The sequence below is a fragment of the Scyliorhinus torazame genome, chromosome 19 (genome assembly GCF_047496885.1).
Source record: "Scyliorhinus torazame isolate Kashiwa2021f chromosome 19, sScyTor2.1, whole genome shotgun sequence".
NCBI lineage: Eukaryota > Metazoa > Chordata > Chondrichthyes > Carcharhiniformes > Scyliorhinidae > Scyliorhinus > Scyliorhinus torazame.
The window spans coordinates 97,830,803-97,855,373 of record NC_092725.1 but is presented as its reverse complement, the minus strand read 5'-3'; the positions used below and the strand labels follow the sequence as shown (position 1 = coordinate 97,855,373).

Sequence of the window (24,571 nt, the reverse complement as noted above, 5' to 3'; positions counted from 1 at the left end):
GAAAACAGAAAGAATAGCCCGAGCAGAACAAAAAGAAAGAGAAAGGCAGATCCAGATCAGGGAAAAAGATAAAGAGAGAGAGTTTGAACTTCAGAAAATGGCCATGAAACATGACAGTGAGTTAAAATTGGCAGGCATAAAGGGAAATAGGGGATGTTTAGCACAGGGCTAAATCGCTGGCTTTGATAGCAGACCAAGGCAGACCAGCAGCACGGTTCGATTCCCGTAACAGCCTCCCCGAACAGGCACTGGAATGTGGCGACTAGGGGCTTTTCACAGTAACTTCATCTGAAGCCTACTTGTGACAATAAGCGATTTTCATTTCATTCCATTTCATTTTCATTTCAAATGTACAGTTGGATGATAGTGATGAGGATAGTGATAAAGAGCGTCATAGTCGAAGGCTTGGTTGGGATCTATTTAAATATGTCCAAGCATTGTCAAGGTTTGACGAGGAGATAGAAGCCTTTTTCATTTCATTTGAGAAGGTGGCTAAACAAATGAAATGGCCACAGGGCATGTGGGTATTACTGATTCAAACAAAGCTGTAGGTAGGGCTAGTGAAGTGTTTGCATCACCAAAGGGGGAGATATCTGGGATGTATGAGGAGGTGAAAAAAATCTTAGGTGCATATGAACTGGTGCCTGAAGCTTACAGACAAAGGTTTAGAAATTTAAGGAAAGGATTTGGTCAAACATACATGGAGTTTGAAAGGCTCAAACAGAGTAATTTTGATAGGTGGATAAGGGCTTTGAAAATAGACCAAACGTATGAAGCTCTCAGAGAAATTATACTTTTGCAGGAGTTTAAAAATTCAATTCCTGATGTAGTGAGAATTCAGTTGGAAGAGCAGAGGGTTAAAACTGCGAGATTAGCAGCAGAAATGGCAGATGATTATGAATTAGTTTATAAATCAAAGCTTGGTTTCCGACATCAGTTTCAGCCTGTGAGGGATAGAAACTGGGGACATGAGAAATACTCAAGTGGTAAAGGTAAAGGTGATCTGATGGGAGATAATAAGGAGAGTGTACCTCAGATTAAAAAAGAAATCCAGGAGGGTGGAAGAGACATGAAAAGTATCAAATGTTTTCACTGTAATAAACTAGGTCATGTAAAGTCACAGTGTTGGTGGTTGAAGAAAAGCACTGGGAAGGCTGATGTGGTAAAACAGGATAAGACAGTGGGGTTTGTTAAAGGGGTAAAGGAAAGCCCAAGTGAAGCGAAGGAGGTGCAAAAGATTGTACAGCCTGATCAAGAGGTGATTGATAAGAAGGTGCCAGATCTCTTTAAAGAATTTACTTGTGTGGGTAAAGTTTAGTCATGTGTATCAGGAGGAACAGGTAAAGAAGTCACAATTTTAAGAGATACGGAAGCTAGTCAATCTTTTTTTAAATATAAATTTAGAGTGCCCAATTCATTTTTTCCAATTAAGGGGCAATTTAGTGTGTTCAATCCACCTATCCTACACATCTTTGGGTTGTGGGGGCGAAACCCACGCAAACACGGGGAGAATGTGCAAACTCCACAGACAGTGACTCAGAGCTGGGATCGAACCTGGGACCTCAGCGCCGTGACACTGCAGGGCTAACCCACTGCGCCACCGTGCTGCCCCTCAATCTTTAATGGTAATAGATGAGGAGTTATGTAGTTTGGGAAGAATGTTGCCAGAAAAGGTGGTAATATGTGGAATTCAGGATGAGAGGAGTAGCGTTCCATTATATAAGGTAAGGTTGGAAAGCCCAGTGAAGAGTGGTGAAGTGGTAGTAGGAGTAATAGAGAAACTATCTTGTCCAGGAATACAGTTCATCTTGTGTAATGATAAAGCTGGATCGCAGGTGGGATTGATAAGCCAGTGGAAAATCAGACAACTGAAGTGTTGAAGGATGAATATCCTGGGATTTTTCCGGATTGTGTAGTAACAAGGTCGCAAAGTCACAGGTTAAGACAAGAGGAGAAATCAGAGTGAAGGTGAAGTTGAACTGCAATTATCAGAAACGATTTTTGATCAGATGGTTGAAAAAGAACAAGAACAGGTGGAGGATGAGGCGGATATTTTTAGTTCAGGAAAATTGGCGGAGTTACAACAAAAAGATATAGAAATAAAACGGATGTATCAGAAAACATACACAGAAGAGGAATCTGAGTGTATACCAGTGTTATTACCGTAAAAGTAATGTCTTGATGAGAAAATGGAGACCCTTACATATGCAGGCGGATGAAAAGTGGGCAGAAGTTCATCAAGTAGTATTGCCAGTAGCGTATAGAAAGGAGGTGTTGCGAGTTGCACATGAGGTACCAGTGGGAGGTCATTTGGAAATATGGAAAACTCAAGCTAAAATACAAAAACATTTCTATTGTCCTGGACTACATAAAGATGCAGTTAAATTTTGTCAATCATGTCACACATGTCAAGTGATAGGGAAACCTCAAGCAGTGATAAAACCAGTGCCCTTAAGACCCATTCCAGCATTTGAGGAACCTTTTACAAGGGTCCTAATTGATTGCATAGGATCGCTTCCTAAAACAAAAAGTGGGAATCAATATCTTTTGACAATAATGGATGTGTCTACTAGGTTTCCAGAGGCCATTCCAGTACATAATATTACAGCTAAAAAGATTGTGGAGGAGTTACTTAAATTCTTTACTAGATATAGACTACCCACAGAAATACAATCGGATCAAGGATCACATTTTACCTCAAGGTTATTCAAAGAAGTTATGGATAGCTAAGGAATAAAACAATTTAAATCAACTGCGTACCATCCAGAATCGCAGGGAGCATTAGAAAGGTGGCATCAGACATTAAAGACAATGTTGAGGGCTTATTGTCACGATTATCCAGAGGATTGGGATAAAGGAATTCCATTCGTACTGTTTGCAATTAGGGATGCACCTAATGAGTCAACCAAATTTAGTCCTTTTGAACTAATTTTTGGTCATTCATAGAATTTAGAGTGCAGAAGGAGGCCATTCGGCCCATCAAGTCATAAGGTAAGAGGACCACTTAAAATGATTAAGAAAAAATTGGTGAGTGAGAAATCGGAAATTACATTATTGGATTACGTGTCAAATTTTAGGGAACAATTAAATAGAGCAGGTGAATTGGCAAGACAACATTTAAAAGTTGCACAAATGTGATGAAACGGGTAGCGGACAAGAAATCCAAAGTTCGTAGTTTTGCCAGTGGAGATAAAGTTTTAGTGTTGTTAACAGTGGTAGGTGAACCTTTAAAAGCAAGGTTTTGTGGACCTTATCAGATTGAAAGGAAATTAAGTGAGGTGAATTATGTGGTAAAAACACCAGATAGAAGGAAGACTCACCGAATGTGTCATGTGAATATGCTTAAAAGGTACTTTGAAAGCGAAGGAAAGAAAAAGGAGGAGGTTTTAATGATTCTAACTCAAAGTGACGAACCAAATCCAGATGACTGTGAATTTGACATACCTCAAATTAAATTGGAAAACGACGATGTTCTTAATAATTGGGATGAATTGTTGCGTTAGCTTCCAGAGGAAAAATGGACTAACCTGAAAGAGGTATTGATATCACATGGGCATATTTGTGGCGATAAATTGGGAAGTACTAAAATGGCTATACATGATGTAGATGTGGGGAATGCTGCTCCAATCAAACAACATCCATACAGACTTAACCCTTTAAAATTGGCAGAGGTTAACAAAGAGATTGAGAGTATGCTTAAAAATGGCATAATTGAAGTGGGTTGCAGCCAATGGAGCTCACCCATAGTGATGGTACCAAAACCAGACGGTACCCAACGGTTGGGTATGGACTATAGAAAGGTTAATGCAGTTACAAGAATGGACTCTTACCCTATTTCACGTTTGGAGGATTGCATTGAGAAAGTGGGACAATCAGCTTTTATTTCCGAACTGGATTTACTTAAAGGTTATTGGCAGGTACCTATATCCGAAAGGACGAAGGAGATTTCAACTTTTGTGACTCCAGATGGTATATACCAATTCAAAGTTATGCCATTTGGCATGAAAAACACCCCAGCTACATTTCAACGGTTAACTAACACAGTCGTTTCAGGATTACCCAATTGTGCGGCATACATCGACGATCTGGTAATTTTCAGCCAGACATGGACAGAACATTTGAAACATCTGATGGAGTTATTCGATCGACTTCAGGAGGCGGGTTTGGTGATAAACCTAGCCAAAAGTGAATTTGGAAAAGCCCAAGTCACTTTCCTTGGCCATACAATCGGACAGGGTCGAATGGTCACACGGGATGTGAAACCAACAGTTATTGAGGAGTTTTCAGTACCCTCAAGTCGAAGGGAAATAATGCAATTTCTTGGTATGAGTAGATTTTACCGGAAATTTGTACCCAATTTTAGCAGTGTGATCGCTCCACTGACGGACTTGCTCAAGAAGCGTAACAAATTCCAGTGGACAGCGGAGTGTCAACAGACATTTGACGGCCTGAAGGCTGTGTTAACCACTGCTCCTGAGTTAGCCATCCCAAATTATACCAAACCATTCAAAGTGGCGCTTGATGCGAGTGATGTGGGTGTAGGTGCGTTGCTTCTACAAGACAACGATGAAGGGCTAGAGCGGCCTATTGGTTATTTTTCAAAGAAATTGAATTCTCACCAGAAAAAGTATTCCGCGATTGAGAAGGAGAGTTTGAGTTTGGTGCTGGCTTTGCAACATTTTCACATTTATGTGACCAGCAATCTGTCTGACACCGTTATATATACTGATCATAATCCATTGACATTTTTGGAGAGATTCCGGAATAACAATGCAAGGCTGTTTCGCTGGATTTTATTGTTGCAGCCATTTCATTTAAAAATAGTACATGTGGCAGGACGGGAAAATGTGATAGCCGATGCTTTGTCACGAATATGATGAATGGAAGCAATTTCAGTTGGAGGAAGTAAAACAAAAAAAAATGAACTATATTATTATACCTGTTTGTGTGTGTTGTTTTTGGAACGATAAAGTATATTTACTGTGTGCATTTCTTAAAGGATAGTGAAAAGGTGAGATATGAAACCATATTGAAGATGATGGTTTATTCTTTTTTTCTTGGGGGGAGGTGTCATGTGAGAGTACCTTTCAGAAATGGGTGTTTATAACTGGGTGTGTATATAAATATCTGTAGTGAGAATACCTTTAAGAAATGGGTGTTTACTACTGCAGTGATGTCAGAGAGTGGATGGAGCTGGGCTGTCTGTCAGCTTTTAACTTTCATTTTTGAGCAGGCTGCAGGGTGTGCTTTAGTTTTGTTTTCAGTGTTGGAGCTGGAGCCAGACCAAGCAGGTGTACTGCTGTTCTCTCTGCTCCTATTCCACGTTTGGAGGATTGCATTGAGAAAGTGGGACAATCAGCTTTTATTTCCGAACTGGATCATTTGGTGAATTCAGAATTATAAATGTTTTCAGTAGTGACTTTAACCAGATGTGCTTCTGATAAAGGTTTTGTTTTTAAGTCGTATGGATGTTAAAAAGGAAAGCTTGAAGCTTTACTTAGTGTTGTAGTCTTTGGGGGTTGTATTTGAATTAATGGTTGCTAAGAAATGTATGTTTTAAAAAGGTTAACTTGAGTTCATAGAATAAACATTGTTTTGCTTTAAAAAATACTTTTCCATTTCTGCAGTACCACACCTGTAGAGTGGGCCGTGTGCTCCCCATACCACAATCAATTAAAAGTTGTGGGTCAGGTGAATTACATGATACACTTTGGGGCTCTCTAAACCCTGGCCCATAACACTGCTGATGAGGAAATCGCCAAAGATGTTCCGATGTGGGGGACAGAGGAAGGATGCACAAGGATGATGGAAACTGAAGCAAAGCAACATTGCAAATGTGGTGGTATTATTGTCTTGGAAGGTTTGCTGCCCACTCCAGTACGATAAGAGAAAGTGAAGGGAAACATCAATCCATCAAAATAATTGAAGATTTTAACAGAATAAATAAAGAGAAACAGGAGGGTCAGTAACCAGACGACACAGTTTTCAAGATAATTAGCAAAATAATCAGGGGTGACTTGATGAGAATTTTTTTTTTTTTACACGGGTTGTTGTGATCTGGAAGGCACTGCAACAGATTTAATAGAAACTTTTAAAAGGGAAGTGGGTATTTGGAGAGAAAACTATTTTTTTATTTATTCTTTCATGGGATGTCACTGGCTAGGCCAGCATGTATTGCCCATCCCTAATTGCCCTTGAGAAGATGATGGTGAGCTTCCTTCTTGTTGTAGGAACATTTGAACAGATATGAGTAAGGAGGATGGGACTAATTGGACAGATTTTTCAAAGAGCCAGTATAGGTGCAATGGCCTCGTCCTATGCTGTATTGCTTTATGATTCAAATAACTATGCTAATCACGCGATGTCAAATGGAGGTGTGCGAAGCTGCTGCCCTGTCAGATTGGACGATTGACGCTTCTGAAGTACAGGTGCATTAGCTGAGAGGAGACATTTTTACGGGCAGAGTATGCATAGCATTGGATGAAGATTCGATCCTTCAGAAGGTGATTGGAACATCCAAACTGCAATGGTAAAACTGAGCAGAGGAATGACAATGGCTGGCAGAGGCATGAAGGCAAGCTCTTGTATCATAGTGATAGCGAGTGACTGATTGAAGATGAGGGGTTGTACATGGGGGAAGAATAAAATAGATATTCTAATTGGTGAACAATTAAACAGACCATTTATAAATGCGTTTATCATCAATGAACTTTGTGTGTGTCTTAAAAATAGTTGCAAGTCTGATAGTTTCAACATTTTGTTCCTTCCTTCAGTTCATAAACCAACCATCAAATTGGCAAGACACTGTACATGCTTGTTCATTATTGCTTAAATAACACATGCCAAGAATAGTTTAGGAATGAGTGATAGCCAAAGTTCCAAGTTGTAATTTAATACACCAGTCTTCATTGTTACATCTATTACTGGTCATGGAAAATCAGTTTTGGAAAATAAAAGGTCCCATTTTGTCTCCTCTCCCTAAACCAGAGGACTTCACAGATATAGCATGCTGTGGGACCAGCAATTGTTGGACACTTCCTGAAATAGATTTTTTTTTGTTCCACATAAATATTCTGATGGTCTCTTTAATCAAAAGACTGATTATTAATTTGACTCAATCCATGTTTTATAAATATAGTACAACAGTGAAAGAACTTTTAACCACAGCCTTATTAAATTGGGTGCCCAGTACATGCCTCTGAACCATGCCACCATGCCAGCAAAGCACATTTCTCCTACATCTGCCGATAGGTGGTTACTTGGAGGTTGTAATTCATGGCGTAACTCTGAATCAACTCAAGTGCTCCTGGTGGGATATGTGGGACCCACCAGTAAGGGTCCAGGGTGTGATCTGAATCCCTGACCATTCAGGTAATACCTGAAAATTCTTTGGTCCACATTAAAAGAGGCTGATGGATTGAAATGTTTTCAGGGAAGCTCCTTCTTCCCACACCCAGTAACCCCACTCCCCCGCAGAGTGATCAGCGCCCTGCCAGAACACCTGGCCTCACCAGATGTGCAGTCCTAATGGCACTTGGCATTGACATTGAAACAGAATGATCTCTCATCAGTTCTGTTTAGTTTTGGTGGGGACAGCACAAAACATCACAGGGATTTACCGAAGGATATCAGTTCCACAGATCTGCATAAAGTTTTAAAGTCTAAACTACAGTGATAAATATTTGGGATCTGTTTTAAATTAACCTTTTTCACATAATAAATCGAAGCAGAAGGAGGCTCCAGTATTCAATACGAACTCCACTTTCAACTCAACTCCACATTCCTGCCAAATCCCTATATCCCTTGATTCCCAAAGTCCTTGGTTAATGAGCAGCAAGTAACATTCATGCCACATACATGCCAGGCAATGACCAACTCCAACAAGAGAGAATCTAACCATCTCTCCATGATATTCAATGGCATTACCATTGCTGAATACCCCACTATCAACAGCCTGAGGGGTTACCATTGACTAGAAATTGAACTGGACCAGCCATATAACCACTGTGGCTGCAAGAGCAAGTCAGAGGCTGGTAATTCTATGGTGAGTAACTCACTTCCTGACTCTCCAAAGCCTGTCCACCATCTACATGGCACAAGTCAGATGTGTGATGGAAAACCTTCCACCTGCCTGGATGAGTGCAACTCTAACAACAATCAAGAAGCTCAATACCTTTGAGGACAAAGCAGTCCCACTTAATTGGCATCACATCCACCATCTTCAATGTTCACTCCCTCCACCCCTGACGCACAGTGGCAGCCATGTGTACCATCTCCAAGAAGCACTGCAGGAACTCACCAAGGCTCCTTCAACGGCATCTTCCAAACTCGTCACCCCTACCATCTAGAAGGACAAGAGCAGCAGATTCATGGGATCCCCGCCACCTGGAGGTTCCTCTTCAAGTCACTCACCATCCTGACTTGGAAATATACCGCCGTTCCTTCACTGCCGTTGGGTCAAAATCCTGGAACTCCCTCCCTAACAGCACTGTCAGTGTACCTACACCACCTAGACTGCAGTGGTTCAAGAAGACGGCTCACCATCACCTTCTCAAGGGAAACTAGGGATGAGCAATAAATGCTGGCCTAACCAACGGTGCCCACATCCCTTAAATGAATGAACAAAATTATCCAAAGATCAACCAACCTCTGTTTTGCATACTCTCAACAAACCTCAACAAGCATCCACAAACATCTTGGATAGAGAATTTCCAAACATTTACAACCTTCTGAGTGTTGAAATGTCTCCTCATCTCAGTTTTAAATGGATGACCCCTTATCCTGAGATTACGTCCCCTAGATCTAGACTCTCCAGTCTGGGGAAACAGCTTCCCAGCATCGACCATCAAGTCCAGTAAAAACGTTACCTGTTTCACTGGCATCTCCTCTCATTCTTCAAAATTCCGGATAATATAGGTTCATTCTACTCAATCTCTCCTCATAACACTTCCTCATACCATGAATCAATCTGCTGAACTTCACATTTACATCAAAGTTATTCGTTCTCTCTGGGTTATTGTTGTTAAGGGATGCTTTATTACATTAAAGGCACCATATTAACGCAATTTGTAGTTGTTAGAGGGGGAAAGGAAGCTTTTTGTTCGGAACAGTAATTGTTATTTGCTTGTCCTGAATTTCAGCTCTGTTGGCATCTCTTCCATGGATACTTTCTTTCTTGTGTAAAATGGGGAAGATTCATGCAGGTGAGAGGATGGATTTCCATGGAGCTGTCCCGAAAGCTCTGCCAGATATGCGTCGTATACCCTGTTTATGCACATTAACAGGATTTCATTCCACCTCCAACCGTGTTACAACACATTGGGAGCAGCTCCCAGGGAACCCACAGCCTTATTGTTATACTGTGCTTGTCCTGAGCATGCAAAGAAAGGCTTCGCTTCCACTGAGGAATTTTTATTGCAATCCTTTTCTTTTTACAGACCAATTCTGCTTCGTCCTTTTCATAGTCCACTTATTAAAAAACTCCCCAAAGCTGAAGAGACTGAAATTCTGAGCAGGTTCATTTACATTCATTTCACATCTGGGACCTGGGTTTCAGTTCAACCAGGAGTAATGAGGCAGCAATAATCTCTCTCTCTCTTTGTCTCTCTTCCTCTCTCTTGTCGCTTTCTTTCTCTACCTTTGTGTATCTGTCTCTCTCTATTTTCGTCTGTCTGTTTCTCGCTGCATCTGTTCCTCTCTTTCCTTCCCTCTCACTGTCTGTCCATCTCACTTTCTCTCTGTCTGTCACTTTCTCTCCCCCTCTTTGTTTGTCTCTTCCTCACTTTCTCAGTTTCTCTGAAGCTGTTAGTTTCTCTCTCCCTCTCCTTTTCTCTGTCATTCTCTGTCCCTCTCTTCCTTTCTCTTTCTTTCCTCTGTCTATCTCTCTTGCTCTGTCTGTCTGTCTTCCTCCAAGTGAAATGAGTTTGGTTAATCTTGATCCATGGATCTAAGTTAATAGCATAAACCAGACTGGATCAATTTATGTGTGTTTAAAGAGCACCTTGTTATAATTGCAAAGTTCTTCATATCCAATGAATCATTTCTGAAATTCAGTATTCTTGTTTTGTAAAGTTGATATTTCCTTTCCATTGTTCATTATAAAACACATTATTACAGACAGATTCATTATCAACAGGGTATTTGCGAAATACGATAATACAAGCCAAAGCAAAGAGAGACAAACCTGTGAGGTACTCCTGTGATAAGCAGGATACGGCAACGGAGAGGAAAGGCTGTCGTGTGTTAGAGCTGGGTACTGACTCTGAATGGGAAGGGGGGGCTGATTGCTGTAACTACCATAGCTGTACCCTCCTGTGTACCTATAAGAAAACAGATTGTCAAAATGATTGCATAATTTGTTGCCATAAACATAAAATTTAAATTGTATGACAGTGCCTGCTTTGGCTCATCAGTTGAGATATCGGCTCTTCATTGAAAGAGCAACACCAAAATCAATTAAATGAAAATTATTACTCATTCCAATTCACATCATGGGGTTGTGTTTGTAACCAAGCTCATCCACTGGAAATGGGCAATGCAATCAGTGTTGGGGCCCCTGCTTTTTCTGATTTATACGAACGGTTTAGAGATGGGTGTTGAGGGCAAAATCTCTAAATTTGCAGATGATACAAAGCTAGGGAGAATAGTGAATTATGAGGATGACACTGAGCGACTTCACAGGGACATTTACAAGTTGGCCAAATAGGTAGACACATGGCAGATGCATTTTAATGTAGAGAAATGTGAGGTAATGCATTTTGGGAGAATAAACACGGGGCGACAATACAGGCTCAATGGTGCAACTTTGAGGGGAGTACAGCAGCAGAGGGACCTCAGGGTTCAAGTGCATAATTTTCTGAAGGTGGCTAGCCAAGTTGAAATAGTTGTTAAAAGCCTGATTGATTCCTTGGGTTTATAAATAGAGGCATAGCATATAAAAGCAGCACCTCTACAATTCAGACCACATTTGGAGTGTTGTGTTCAGTTCTGTGCACCTTATTTAAGGAAGGATGTTAAAGCCCTAGAGAGAGAGTGCAGAGGAGATTTACTAGGGTGACACCAGCAATGAGGAATTTAGAAAGAAGGAAAGATTAGAGAAATTGGGCTTGTTCTTCTTGGAGCAGAGAAGATTAAGAGGTGACCATATTGAGGCATTCAAAATTATGAACAATTTTGACAGGGTAAAGAAGGATATTCCATTTCCACTCGTTGGTAAGTTAGTGACCAGCGGGGGGGGGAGGGGGGGGGGGCTCACAATTTCAAGATGGTCAGCAAGAGAGCTAGGAGTGAGATGAGGAGAAACTTCTTTACTCAGAGTTGTTGGGATTTGGAATGCCCTGCCTGGGAGAATGGTGGAGGTGGCTTCCAATGGAGGTTTCAAAAGAGAGCCAGCTATATATTTGATGAATTTAGAGGGCTATGGAGATGGGGCTGGGGAAAGAGACTAGCTAGGTAGCTCCTTCAGGAGCTGGTGCAGACACGATGGGCTGAATGGCCTCCTTTTGTGCTGTAAAATTCTATGGTTCTATTCTATTAATTCAGTTTTCCATCCTCAATATCCATGCACGTAGGCCAGGGAGGGGTTCCCACTGCCACTTTTTATCGAAGGTCCCCTGTAGGAACACATGCACCAGGAACAACAGGACTAAATGGCCTGCCACTGGTGAACAAAGCCAGTGAGGTGAGACCAAAATGCTGGCGACAGGTGTGAAACTGTCTCTTGACATGAATCTGTAACCTCGGGAGAGGAAGGAAAGTCACTGGAGTTAAATGTTCAAAAGCCACATAATGAAACTGTGTATTACCCATCAACAATTGTAACCTCGTGTTTCTTTTTGTGACCTTAGCACAAGTTTTAAACCTTAGGAATATTCAGCAGCTGACTTTATTTCTAGTATATCGGCTGATGGTACACACAGGACAGAATGTGTACATGCATCAAAAGAATCTATTCCATTCAACGGAAACATGTATCAGCAGCAGTAGCAGGTACACAGGTGTACCAGTGGAGGGAGATACACAGGTTTGCGAGGAGAGGTAACTCTACAGCTATTACAGTGAAGGGAGGTACACAGCTGTTACAGTACAGGGATGTACACAGCCGTTACAGTACAGGGAGGTACACAGCTGTTACAGTACAGGGAGGTACAGAGCTGTTACAGTACAGGGAAGTACACAGCTGTTACAGTACAGGGATGTACACAGCCGTTACAGTACAGGGAGGTACACAGCCGTTACAGTACAGGGATGTACACAGCCGTTTCAGTACAGGGAGGTACACAGCTGTTACAGTACAGGGATGTACACAGCTGTTACAGTGCAGGGAGGTACACAGTTGTTACAGTACAGGGAAGTACACAGCTGTTACAGTACAGGGATGTACACAGCCGTTACAGTACAGGGAGGTACACAGCTGTTACAGTACAGGGATGTACACAGCTGTTACAGTACAGGGAGGTACAGAGCCGTTACAGTACAGGGAAGTACACAGCTGTTACAGTACAGGGAGGTACACAGCCGTTACAGTACAGGGAGGTACAGAGCTGTTACAGTACAGGGAAGTACACAGCTGTTACAGTGAAGGGAGGTACACAGCTGTTACAGTGCAGGGAGGTAAACAGCTGTTACAGTACAGGGAGGTACACAGCTGTTACAGTACAGGGATGTACACAGCTGTTACAGTACAGGGAGGTACAGAGCTGTTACAGTACAGGGAAGTACACAGCTGTTACAGTACAGGGATGTACACAGCTGTTACAGTGCAGGGAGGTACAGAGCTGTTACAGTACAGGGAAGTACACAGCTGTTACAGTACAGGGATGTACACAGCTGTTACAGTACAGGGAAGTACACAGCTGTTACAGTACAAGGAGGTACACAGCTGTTACAGTACAGGGAGGTACACACTGTTACAGTACAGGGAGGTACACAGCTGTTACAGTACAGGGATGTACACAGCTGTTACAGTACAGGGAGGTACACACTGTTACAGTACAGGGAGGTACACAGCTGTTACAGTACAGGGAGGTACAGAGATGTAACAATAGAGGGAGGATATTGTGATATTGAGAGAAAGTCAACTTTATATAGATAAACCAACTATAAAATATCTAAATGGAGGGAGATTGCAAAGGGATTTGGATGTCTAATACAGGGAGTGCAAAAGGTTAGTCTGCAGGGACAACTAGTGATTAGGAAGGTGTTATGACGCCCTGGGCTAGTGCGCGGTCAATTCCAGTCCCAAGTGCCCTGGAGTCATAACACAAGTGAATTAACCAATAATTCTTATCAAAATGCCCAAAGTGTTTGGCCCTTGGCTGCCTAATTATCACAATCACCATGTTTGTAAATGTAAGCATGATTATTGTTTATTTATAAAAAGAACTCAAATGAAATATGCAGTGAACACAACTGGTTAATGACAAGTTAATACCTAATACCCACGCTACCTTGCCCCACCCTCTATACTCACACACAAGACAGGCAAACACAGATAGGTGGAAAGGGCGAAACATCATAATTGGAGGAAAAAAAGAGTCTTTGTTCCAGATGATGGTTTTTAACACACTTTTCTTCACAGAAAGCTTACTGATTAAAGGCCTTGGTTACACAGCCTGTAATGATCTTCTTTGTAGATTCATTCATTCAGCTACTCTGTAGTTCAAAAATGCAGTACTCACAACATTCCTGGATAGGCACCTTACTTCACATCAAACTATCCTTTCAGCTCGTGGTCTGTCTTCTGTAGTCCCAGAAAAACAGCACCCAGAGGCTTTCTGGAGAGAGAGTCATTCCTCACAGTAGCCTTCTGGAGAGAGTTAGCTGGATCTTTCTAGAGAGCGTTAGCTGAATCCTTCTGGAGACAGTTAGCCGGATGCCTTCACTAAGCCAGAATCAAAACTGAAACCTCGGGACTCTCAACAGAATTCCAGTGGAATAATATCCAATCACCACCTGTTACCAGGCAGGGCACAGCTTTTTAGGCCAATTCATTAGCCACCAGCCAAATTAATTAACCGAGTCCCAACCCAGCTCTCTCACTGGTGCCAGCCAGTCTAGAATCTCTGTTTAAACCAGCACAGCCTTTGGATTCTTCTGTTTGAATTAAACATACAGGCTGCTTGGCTTAAAGTCAGATGTCCATTAATCATCCATTGATCAAAATGGCAAAAATAAAGAAAGGATAAACGAATAAACGGAATAAACAGAAAGGACCCATACAAAGGGAAATGGCATGTTGTCATTTCTTACAAGGGGAATGGAATATAAAAGCAGGGATATTTTGCTACACTGTTTGGGTGAGACCACATGTGGAATACCATATATAGTTCTGTTCCCCTTATTTAAGAAAGGACATAATTGGAATAGAAACAGTTCAGAGAAGGTTCACTTGACTGATTCCTGAGATGAACGGGTTACCTTATGATGAAAGGATGGACAGGTTGGGCCTGTATCCATTGGAGTTTAGAAGCATGAGACGTGATCTTAATGAAATATATAAAATCCTGAAGGGCATAGACAGGGTGGATGCTGAATGGATGTCTTACCTTGTAGAGGGAATAGAGCGAAGGAACACTGATTTAAAATTAAGGGGTCTCCCATTTATGACGGAGATGAGAAGAGACCTTTTCGCTCAGAGGGTCATTAGTCTGTGGAATTCCCATCTCCAGAGAGTGGTGGAGGCAGGATCAATTAATATTTTTAAGGCAAAAGTAGATTGACTCCCTTGTTAGCTGATATTGGAAGTAAGCAGGAAAGTGATGTTGAGGCCACAATCAGATCATCCATGATCCTAATGGATGGGGGAGCAGGCCCGAGAGGCCAAATGGCCTATTCTGGCTCCCAATTTGTATGTTCGTATAGTCATACTGCACATCGATTTAGTTCACAATTTCATGTCCAGTTACAAGTCTGCTCCACCATGTTAAGGAACCCAACCAACACCAGAAACCTAATTGAATAAACCATTGGGTGACTAAGAAGTGAAAGACCTACCCATGTTCCTCTCTGTGTGGGTAGACTGGCATTCTGTGAGTTGAGGACACTGCGGGCACATTATTGCTTCTCATACAGGGTAGCGGCTGCGGGCTGTCAGGTGGTGCAGAGCCTGTTGTAACAGTATACGTCAGAGACCAAGTGTATGATTGGACTGCTCCTGGCAAAACAAAGATTCATAAACACCTCGGGACAGCAGACTAAACCATCATACAATTCCTTAAATTTAACGTAATTGCAACAAGAGCAGACGTTTTAACTGGGCACACAATCAGTCCTATTGAAAGAATATTTTTAGAATAACTTAAAAATATACATATGTTTGCTCATGACATTCGGGAGTTCAATACAATTAATTTGTGTGGGGAAATATATAAAGCTGCAACAATCTAATTGGAGATTCTTTGCAATGCAGCTTAATAAAGGAAGGAATATTACTTTTATGGGTTGGACTGTAATCTGGTTAACAATGATAAACAAGAGATGAAGAATATCAACTTGAGTATAAGGTCAAAGGGAAGATTTTCATTTAAAAAGTTTCTTATCATCTCCTCTGTCTGCTCATTCTCATGGTGCACTGCCTCAAACACTAGTGGATGAGGGTGTTCCAAAGCTTTGCTTGACAGACAATCAAGCACTTTTGCAGGGCAGTCATTGTTGCAATGGAGAAAACATGGCAACCAATTTGTTCACAGGAAACTCCCACAAACAGCAAAGACATCATGAGAAGATCATTCGTTTAAGTGTTTGAGGGATAAACATTGTCCAGGACACGTGGAAGAAATCCCCTGCTCTTCTTCGAAATTGTACCGTGGGACCTTTGACGTTCATCTGCGAGAGCAGAAAGAGCCTCATTTTAAATTCTCACCTAAATGACAGCACCTCCAATGGTGCATCAGCTGAGATTATTGTGCTCAGGCCTTTGGAGTAGGGACTTCAACCAAAGAACAAAGAAAAGTACAGCACAGGAACAGGCCTTTCAGCCCTCCAAGCCTGTGCCGACCATGCTGCCCGTCTAAACTAAAATCTTCTGAATTTCCGGGATCCCTATCCCTTTATTCCCATCCTATTCATGTATTTGTCAAGATGCCCCTTAAACATCACTATCATCCCTGCTTCCACCACCTCCTTCGGCAGTGAGTTCCAGGCACCCATTACCCTCTGTGTAAAAACCTTGCCTCGTACATCTAAACCTTGCCTCTCGCACCTTAAACCTATGCCCCCTAGTAATTGACCCCTCTACCCTGGGAAAAAGCCTCTGACTATCCACCCTGTCTATGCCCCTCATAATTTTGTAGACCTCCATCAGGTCGCCTCTCAACCTTCTTCGTTCCAGTGAGAACAAACCGAGTTTATTCAACCTCACCTCACAGCTAATGCCCTCCATCCCAGGCAACATCCTGGTAAATCTCTTCTGCACCCTCTCTAAAGCCTCCACATCCTTCTGGTAATGTGGCGACCAGAATTGAGCACTATACTCCAAGTGTGGCCTAACTAAGGTTCTATACAGCTGCAACATGACTTGCCAATTTTTATATTCAATTCCCTGGCCAATGAAGGCAAGCATGCCGTATGCCTTCTTGACTACCTTCTCCACCTGTGTTGCCCCTTTCAGTGACCCGTGGACCTGTACACCTAGATCTCTCTGACTGTCAATACTGTTGAAGTTTCTACCATTCACTGTATATTCCCTACCGGCATTAGACCTTTCCAAAATGCATTACCTCACATTTGTCCGGATTAAACTCCATCTGTCATCTCTCCGCCCAAGTCTCCAAACAATCTAAATCCTGCTGTATCCTCTGACAGTCCTCATCGCTATCCGCAATTCCACCAACCTTTGTGTCGTCTGCAAACTTACTAATCAGACCAGTTACATTTTCCTCCAAATCATTTATATATACTACGAACAGCAAAGGTCCCAGCACTGATCCCTGCGGAACACCACTAGTCACTGCCCTCCAATCAGAAAGCATCCTTCCATTGCTACTCTCTGCCTTCTATAACCTAGCCAGTTCTTCCATCTTGCCAGCTCACCCCGATCCCATGTGACTTCACCTTTTGTACCAGTCTGCCATGAGGGACCTTGTCAAAGGCTTTACTGAAGTCCATATAGACAACATCCATTGCCCTACCTGCATCAATCATCTTTGTGACCTCCTCAAAAAACTCTATAAAGTTAGTGAGACACGACCTCCCCTTCACAAAACCGTGCTGCCTCTCACTAATACGTCCATTTGCTTCCAAATGGGAGTAGATCCTGTCTCGAAGAATTCTCTCCAGTAATTTCCCCTACCACTGACGTATGGCTCACCGGCCTGTAGTTCCCTGGATTATCCTTGCTACCCTTCTTAAACAAAGGAACAACATTGGCTATTCTCCAGTCCTCCGGGACATCACCTGAAGACAGTGAGGATCCAAAGATTTCTGTCAAGGCCTCAGCAATTTCATCTCTAGCCTCCTTCAGTATTCTGGGGTAGATCCCATCAGGCCCTGGGGACTTATCTACCTTAATATTTTTCAGATGCCCAACACCTCATCTTTTTGAATCTCAATGTGACCCAGGCTATTTACACACCCTTCTCCAGACTCAACATCCACCAATTCCTTCTCTTTGGTGAATACTGATACCACAGCCTTCTGATTCAGAGGCAGGGATACTTCTCACTGAACCACAGCAGGGAGGGCTAAATTGAATTAGATGAGCACTTGAAAAGAAAAGGTTTGTAGGACTCTGGGGAAAGAGCAGCTGAGTGGGTCTGATGGAAAGCTCTGTCAGAGAGCAGACACAATGGGTCACACCAATGCGCAGTAGCTGCAGCATATCTGATCGACAGTCCATGAAAGCCAAGAGCAGCATTTGGCATCTGGTTCTCCTCATCGTCATACATAAGGTACTCGTGTTCTTTCACCATCATTGAGTCACAGAGTCATTACAGCAGAAGAGGGTCCATTTGGACCATCAAGTTCATGCTCCAGCCACTAACATTCCTGCCCCACCCCCTCCCCACGCCTTGCTCCCGCTCTCTACCCCTCCAACCCTACTAGTTTATTTCCCTCAAGAGCCCCTCCAACTCCCTTTTGAAATCACTCACCGTCTCTGCTTCCACCATCCTCAATGGCTTCCCGGTCATTCTCAGTCACTGCGTAAAGTTCTTTCCCACATCCCCTGTATCTCTTGCCCAAAACCTTAAATCTGCATCTTTTTATAATCAGCTGATGGGTACACCTTTTCCTTTGGCTTCCTTATCTAAATCTATCATAATCTTGCCCACCTCTAGCCCGTCAAGCTCCTTTGCTCGAAGGAGAACAACACCAGCTTCTCCAATCTAATCTTGTATTTAAATCCCTCATCCTTGTAAGCATTCTAGTAAAGCTTCTCTGCAACCTCTCAAGGATCCCTCACATCCTTCCTACATATCAGAATTGGATTCAATGCTCTAGTTGTGGAATAACCAGAGCTTTATACAGATTCAGGATGACTTCCCAAGATCGTAAGTAAGTAAGAGGAGGAGGATGCCATTCAGCCCCTCGAGCCTGCTCTGCCAGTCAACAAGATCATGGTTGATCTTCTAACGCAATGTCATTTTCCCACATTATCCCCATATCCCTTGATATCTTTAATATCTACTCAATGCCTTATGCTTTGCTAATTAATCAAATTTACTGTTTGCAACCCCTGGTAAGTCTGTTTCCTGAAATTGCCTATTTAACAGCACTCTGGGAGCTCTGTCAGCAAGAGGCTGCAATGGTCCAGAAGGCCCATGCCCTCCTTTGCAAGGGATTTTAGAGTCACAGAATGCTACAGCACCGAAGAAGACATTCAGCCCATTGTATCTCCGCCAGTTCTTTGGTACAACTACTGCTCATTCTCCATAGCCCTGCAAAAAGGTAAGACTCTTACATCTTCCAAAATGCACGCCCAACCCATGTGTAAATTTGCCCAGGATATTTTACCACAGGTGTGTGAGGACTGTGTGTGCAGAGGTGGGCTGGTTAAAAGGATCGCCTCAGTTCTCTAACACTGCAGCCCCAGTTCCCAAGATTGTTTAAAAGGCCCCTAAACCTCACCCCTCACCCTCCTATCCACCCCAATGCCATCCTATGCCACTTCAGATCATCCATGCAACCCCATGACAGCTCTATGCCTCCATGCCCCCATGAATCTTTTATTTCCACTCACCCATTATGCACCATGTACATGTCCTCAGGGGTCATACAATTGCAATGGGAATTATTTTAAAATATTTTTAAAAAACTAACAATTTAATAAAACTCTGAATTCAAACACACTAACATTGCTGCTAGAAAGAGAAAAATACTACTACCTCCCCCCTAAAAGTTGTAATCCTTTAAGTTCTCATTAGATTTGTAAATAAATAAGAAACAACATCAAAAGCATATTTTATTATTACAGCCTCTTCAAAAAGTCCCAAGTGTTTTTGGTCCAATAGATCACCCGCTGAGCTGAAGCCATTATTGGCTTTTGAAAGCCAGCCAAGCATTCATTAATGCTACAGCTGTCAAAGCAAAAGCTTCCAGCTATATTGCCTGAATATAACAGAACTGAATGGTGTCCCATTCCATTTGCAAAGTTTTTTTCTTTTTTTCATAAATTTAGTGTACCCAATTAATTTTTTCCAATTAAAGGGCAATTTAGCGTGGCCAATTCATCTACCCTGCATATCTTTGGGTTGTGGGGGCGAAACCCATGCAAACACGGGGAGAATGTGCAAACTCCACACGGACAGTGACCCAGAGCCGGGATCGTCCATTTCCAAAGTTGAGTGCCTGTCAATCAATGCAGGGGAGCAAGTGCAGAGATTGTTATCAACTTTTCAAAAGTAGGGTTTTTTAATAGCCAGAGCCGCCAGTCAATTTAAATCATAGCATAAGATGCAACCAGATCATGGTTGATCTTCTACCTCAATGTCATTTTCCCGCATTATCCCCATATACCTTGATATCTTTAATATCTACTCAATACCTCTGACATGACTTGTTTCACGTCACTTTACATTTTAATTCATTATGACACTTTCTTCAAAGGAAAAAGCACTGTTATGAATGACAACACATGCAATGATGGTTAACTTACCTTTGATGAAGAGATCTCTATAATGAATCACTGTACTTAAACACATTTACATGACAATACAGTATCCAATAGTGGCATCCAAAGATGTCAAAACATTTTACATTTACCTTTCAGAGTGTTCCCAACTCCTGAGCAAGCTTCCCTCACAAACCCTCCAAGGAGGTCAGATTTTTTTTTTACAAATGTCATGTGGTGCTCACCTTGGAAGACCCGCAAAAAGGCCACGCCGATAATGACGTGGTGTCGGGAAGGCAGAGGAAAATTGGTTTTCCAGCAAAAAAACGAAATCAACTTTCACAACCCGATTCATATCTCCATTGGGGAGACAGAAATCCGGCCCATTCTCTTCACTATTCATTAATCCCACACTTACGCACTTTCCCTCCCATATTTCCTCGGGACTGTAGCATTCTATTGCTCACCTGGTGCTGTTAATCCAGTGTATTCGGGAGACTGGCTGCTGACAGGTGAGGCCGGTTGAATTTCCGCAGTGACAGATTTTGCAGGAGAGAAAGGGCCTGGTGATTGTGTTTGAGGGCTCTGATCTGACTGTCCCGCATCTTCCCTTCTGTCTCCTGCACATTGATATAAAGATCCAGAGTGTTCATCAGTGATTGGTCAGTGCTGATGGTTAGCCATTGGCATAAACACCTCGCCATGTTTACAGATACAATGGTAACTGTGCAGTGTGCTATACTACAGCGAGGGAATCTAAAGAACTAGGAATGGCAGCAACTTTTACTTGTATAGAGCATAGTAAAATATCTCAAGGAGCTTCTTGGGGATGTTATAATGTGGGGGGAAATGAGTATGTCCACTTGACAGAAAGAATAGAAAAGCAGAAAGCTATTTAAATTGAAAGGAGCTGCAGAATGCTATGGTTCGGAGGGACCTGGGTGTCCTTGTTAATGAATCATAAAAGGTTATCCGGCAGGAAGAACAAGTAATTAAGAAGGCAAATGGAATGTTGGCCTTTGTTTCAAGAGGTTGGAGTATGAAGTAGGGAAGCTTTGCAGCAACTCTGATGGGCAGTGGTGGGACTGCACCTGGAGTACTGTGTATAATTCTGCACTCCTTACTTAAGGAAGGATTGCATTGGAAGCAGTTTAGGGAAGGTTCACTAGGCTGATTCCAGGGATACATAGTTTCTTGTTCGAGGAAAGGTTGGGCTGTTCAGATGAATGAGAGATGGTTTTATTGAAACATTTACAATTCTGAGGGGGGCTTGAAGGGTAGGTAATGATAAGATGGTTCTCCTTGTGGGGGAGTCTAGAATTTGGGGCACAGTTTGAAAATATTGGGTCTCTCATTTAAGAGGGAGATGAGGAGGAATTTCTTCTCTCAGGGGATCATTACTGTGTGGAATTCTCTTCCCCAGTGGGCAGTGGAGTCTGGCCCAGTGAATTTACTCAAGGGTGAGTCAGACAGCTTTTTGATTGACAAGGGAGTCATTGAGGGGAGGGGGGGGGGGAGGCAGTGGTGTAGTGGTATTGTTGGGGAGGAGTAAACTGAGCACCATGGTTATACTCTGGGGACTTGTTTCAAATCCCACCACTGCAGATGGTGAAATTTTGAATTCAATAAAAATCTGAAAATAAAAGTCTAATGCTGACCATGAAACCATTGTCGATTGTTGTAAAAACCCATCTTGTTCACTAATGTCCTTTAGGGAAGAAAATCTTCCATCTTTACCCGGTCTGGCCTACATATGACTCCAGACCCGAAGCAATGTGGTTGACTCCAAGTGCCTCTGAAATTACCCAGAATGCCACTCAGTTCAAGAGCAAGGGCAATTGGGGATGGGACAAAAATGCTGGCCCGCATCCAACGAATAAATCAAAGTCAGGATGGTGGAATTGAGGCCACAATCAGATCAGCCATGATCTTATTGGATGGCGGAGCAGGCTTGAGGAATTCAATGGACGACTCCTGCTCCTCATTTCTATGTTCATATGTTCAAACATAATTTGTCACCAAGAGGATAGATGCCCAAAGATTTGATCAAAGAAATGGGAGAGTTTTAGGACCATAGAGCTATGCAGCACGAAGGAGCCATTCAGCCCATTGTCCCTGTGCCAGCTCTGAAAAAACTATCGAATTAGTCCCATTCTTGCTTTATCCTCAAAGCTGGATAATATCTTTCCTTCAAGTATTTGAAAATTACAATGTGCATTCAACTCACAATATGAAAAAAACATTTCCTCATATTGTTTTTGGTTCTATTGTCTATCACTCTGGTTATTGACCCTTCTGCCACTGAAGGTTTCTCCTTATATGTACTCTATGAAAATAATTCATGACTACCTACAGTTAATCTCCTTTTAGTCTTTTCTACTTCAGATCCCAGCTAGTCCACTCGCTCAATGTAACTGAAATCTCTCATCCCTGCTGCCATTCTATTAAATCTCCTCCGCACCCTCTCCAAGATCTTCACATACTTCTTGAAGGCTGAGACTGAGCCAGTGCTTTATAAAGGTTTAAAATCACTTCCTTGTTTCTGTACTCTCTGCAGCTATTAGTAAAACCAAGTTTTGTGTCATCTACAATCTCTGAAATTTGTGCCCTGTACACCCAAGTCCAGGCCATTTGTAGATAACTTAAAGGAGGTGGAGAGGTTAGGGGAGAAGATTTCAGAGCTTAGGTCCCAGGTAGCTGAAGGTACAGCCGCCAATGGTGGAGCGATGACCATGAAATTCGTAGTAATTTTCAGTCTTTACCTGAACTGCCTTCTCCTTTCATTGCCCTCATTAGTTCGTTCGCTCTCTCCTGACAGTGCAGAGATTCCAGAAGATAAAGTACGTAGTCATCAAATGTCAAGTGGATTAGATGGAACGAGCCTGAAGCAGGTGAAAGACATTTATTGAAACATTTATGATGCACCACCATTTAGCTCAATAATTCTTTGCTGATGGTTCAGTGAAGGCTGTTTTTATTATCCATCTCCAGATGTTCTGAGGGTATTGAGTCATTGGGTTGATTTTGATATTGGACGAACGTGATTCACTCTTAAATGTCTTTTGAAATGGCCTAGCAACCCATTCAGTTCAAGGTAATTACTGAAGGGCAATAAATGCTGGCCCAGCCAGCGATAACCACATCCCACGAATGAATGAAAAAGAAATCATTAATAGCGAGCAGGTGACCCATTTTACATCCCTTCCCATTTTTAGTCTCAGTAACTCAACGGAGAAATATTGAACAGGAAGTCAAGTCATTATTACACTATCACACAATACGAAGACTGACCTGAAATAGCCGAGCTGATAACGGGGTACCCAATTCTGGACAGTAGGTGTGAGCAGGTATAAAGTGTTTTGATTTCTGCATTAAAATTGTTTCAGTCTGTTCCTATTTTCTTGTCTGGGGAGGTGGTGTCATGGGGTAGGTGGGGGGGGGGGGGGAAAGAGGGCAGTGCATGACCCTCCCCCACCTTGGGGCTGTACATACCTGTGTGCCCCTGGCTGGTTCTGCTCAGCAGTTCCCTGTTTTTAAAACCTGTTGTAAACCCCACTGACGTGGCCACACTCCGCCAGTGAGGGGACTTTCCAGCGTGTGGGTGTTGTTTCAGTGGTGTGGCCCACTAATCATATGCAATTGCAGTAAAATGAGGTTTTTGTCGTTGCATGGTAGAACCCTGTTACGTCACTGGTGAAGGGAGTGGGGGCAATCGAGCAGGGGAATTCCACCTGCTTAAATTGTGTTTTGGGACACCCGCTTGAATCTCCCTTCCTTCTGCCATTCTCACCAGCTATAAATTAGGGGGGGTGGAGGCGGAAAATCCCCCCCCCCCACCCCAAAGTATGACACTGAAGCATTGTTTGACCAGGAGCTGAGCAATTACATTTGGATGAAGTCCCAATTCCGCTATTACCCTTGTGCTCACTGATTTATATTGCCTCCTGAACAAGCAGCGGCTTGACAAGCAGCGGTCTCTCCTCATCTCAATGTTAAAGGCCTGTCCCTTATTCTAAGACTGCACCCCTGGTTTTAGATTCACCATTCGATCCACATCTACCCTGTCACGCCCTGTAAAAATGTTGAGTGTTTCAAGAAGATCACCTCTCATTCCTTCAAACTCTAGAGAACACAGGCCCAGTTTCCTCATAAAACAATCTCATCACCCCGCGGATTAGTCTGGTGAACGTTCAGCGCACTTCCTCCATGGCAATTATATCCTCCCTTAGATAAGGAGACCAATGCTGCACCCAATACCCCAGGTGTGGTCTCACCAAGGCTTTATACAATTGCAGCAAGAAATCTTTACTCCTGCACTGAAATCCCCTTGCAATTAAGGGCAACATACCATTTATCTTCTTAATTGCTTGCTGAACCTGCATGCTAGCTTTTAGCAACTCATGAACAAAGATACCCAGGCCTCTTTGGACATCAACATGTCCCAATCTTTCACCATTTAAGAAATACTTTCTGATTTTCCTACTAAAGTGGATCATTTCACACTTATTCACACTATCTTCCATC

The 24,571-nt window shown here is 42.5% G+C and overlaps 1 protein-coding gene across 6 annotated transcripts in view; it reads right to left on the bottom strand.

Annotated features, from left to right (window-relative positions):
- The window catches only part of rfx4 (regulatory factor X, 4), a 391,138-nt gene that overhangs the window by 20,658 nt on the left and 345,909 nt on the right, over positions 1–24,571 (bottom strand). For 3 of the 6 annotated variants that reach the window (XM_072484881.1, XM_072484884.1, XM_072484879.1), the window contains 4 exons: positions 22,810–22,929; positions 20,515–20,667; positions 14,995–15,154; positions 10,184–10,319 (listed from right to left, as the gene is read on the bottom strand). In XM_072484881.1, coding sequence (XP_072340982.1) covers positions 10,184–10,319; positions 14,995–15,154; positions 20,515–20,667; positions 22,810–22,929 — 569 coding nt within the window. The remainder of the gene's footprint in view (positions 1–10,183; positions 10,320–14,994; positions 15,155–20,514; positions 20,668–22,809; positions 22,930–24,571) is intronic. The other 3 variants (XM_072484883.1, XM_072484880.1, XM_072484885.1) reach the window with 3 other exon arrangements.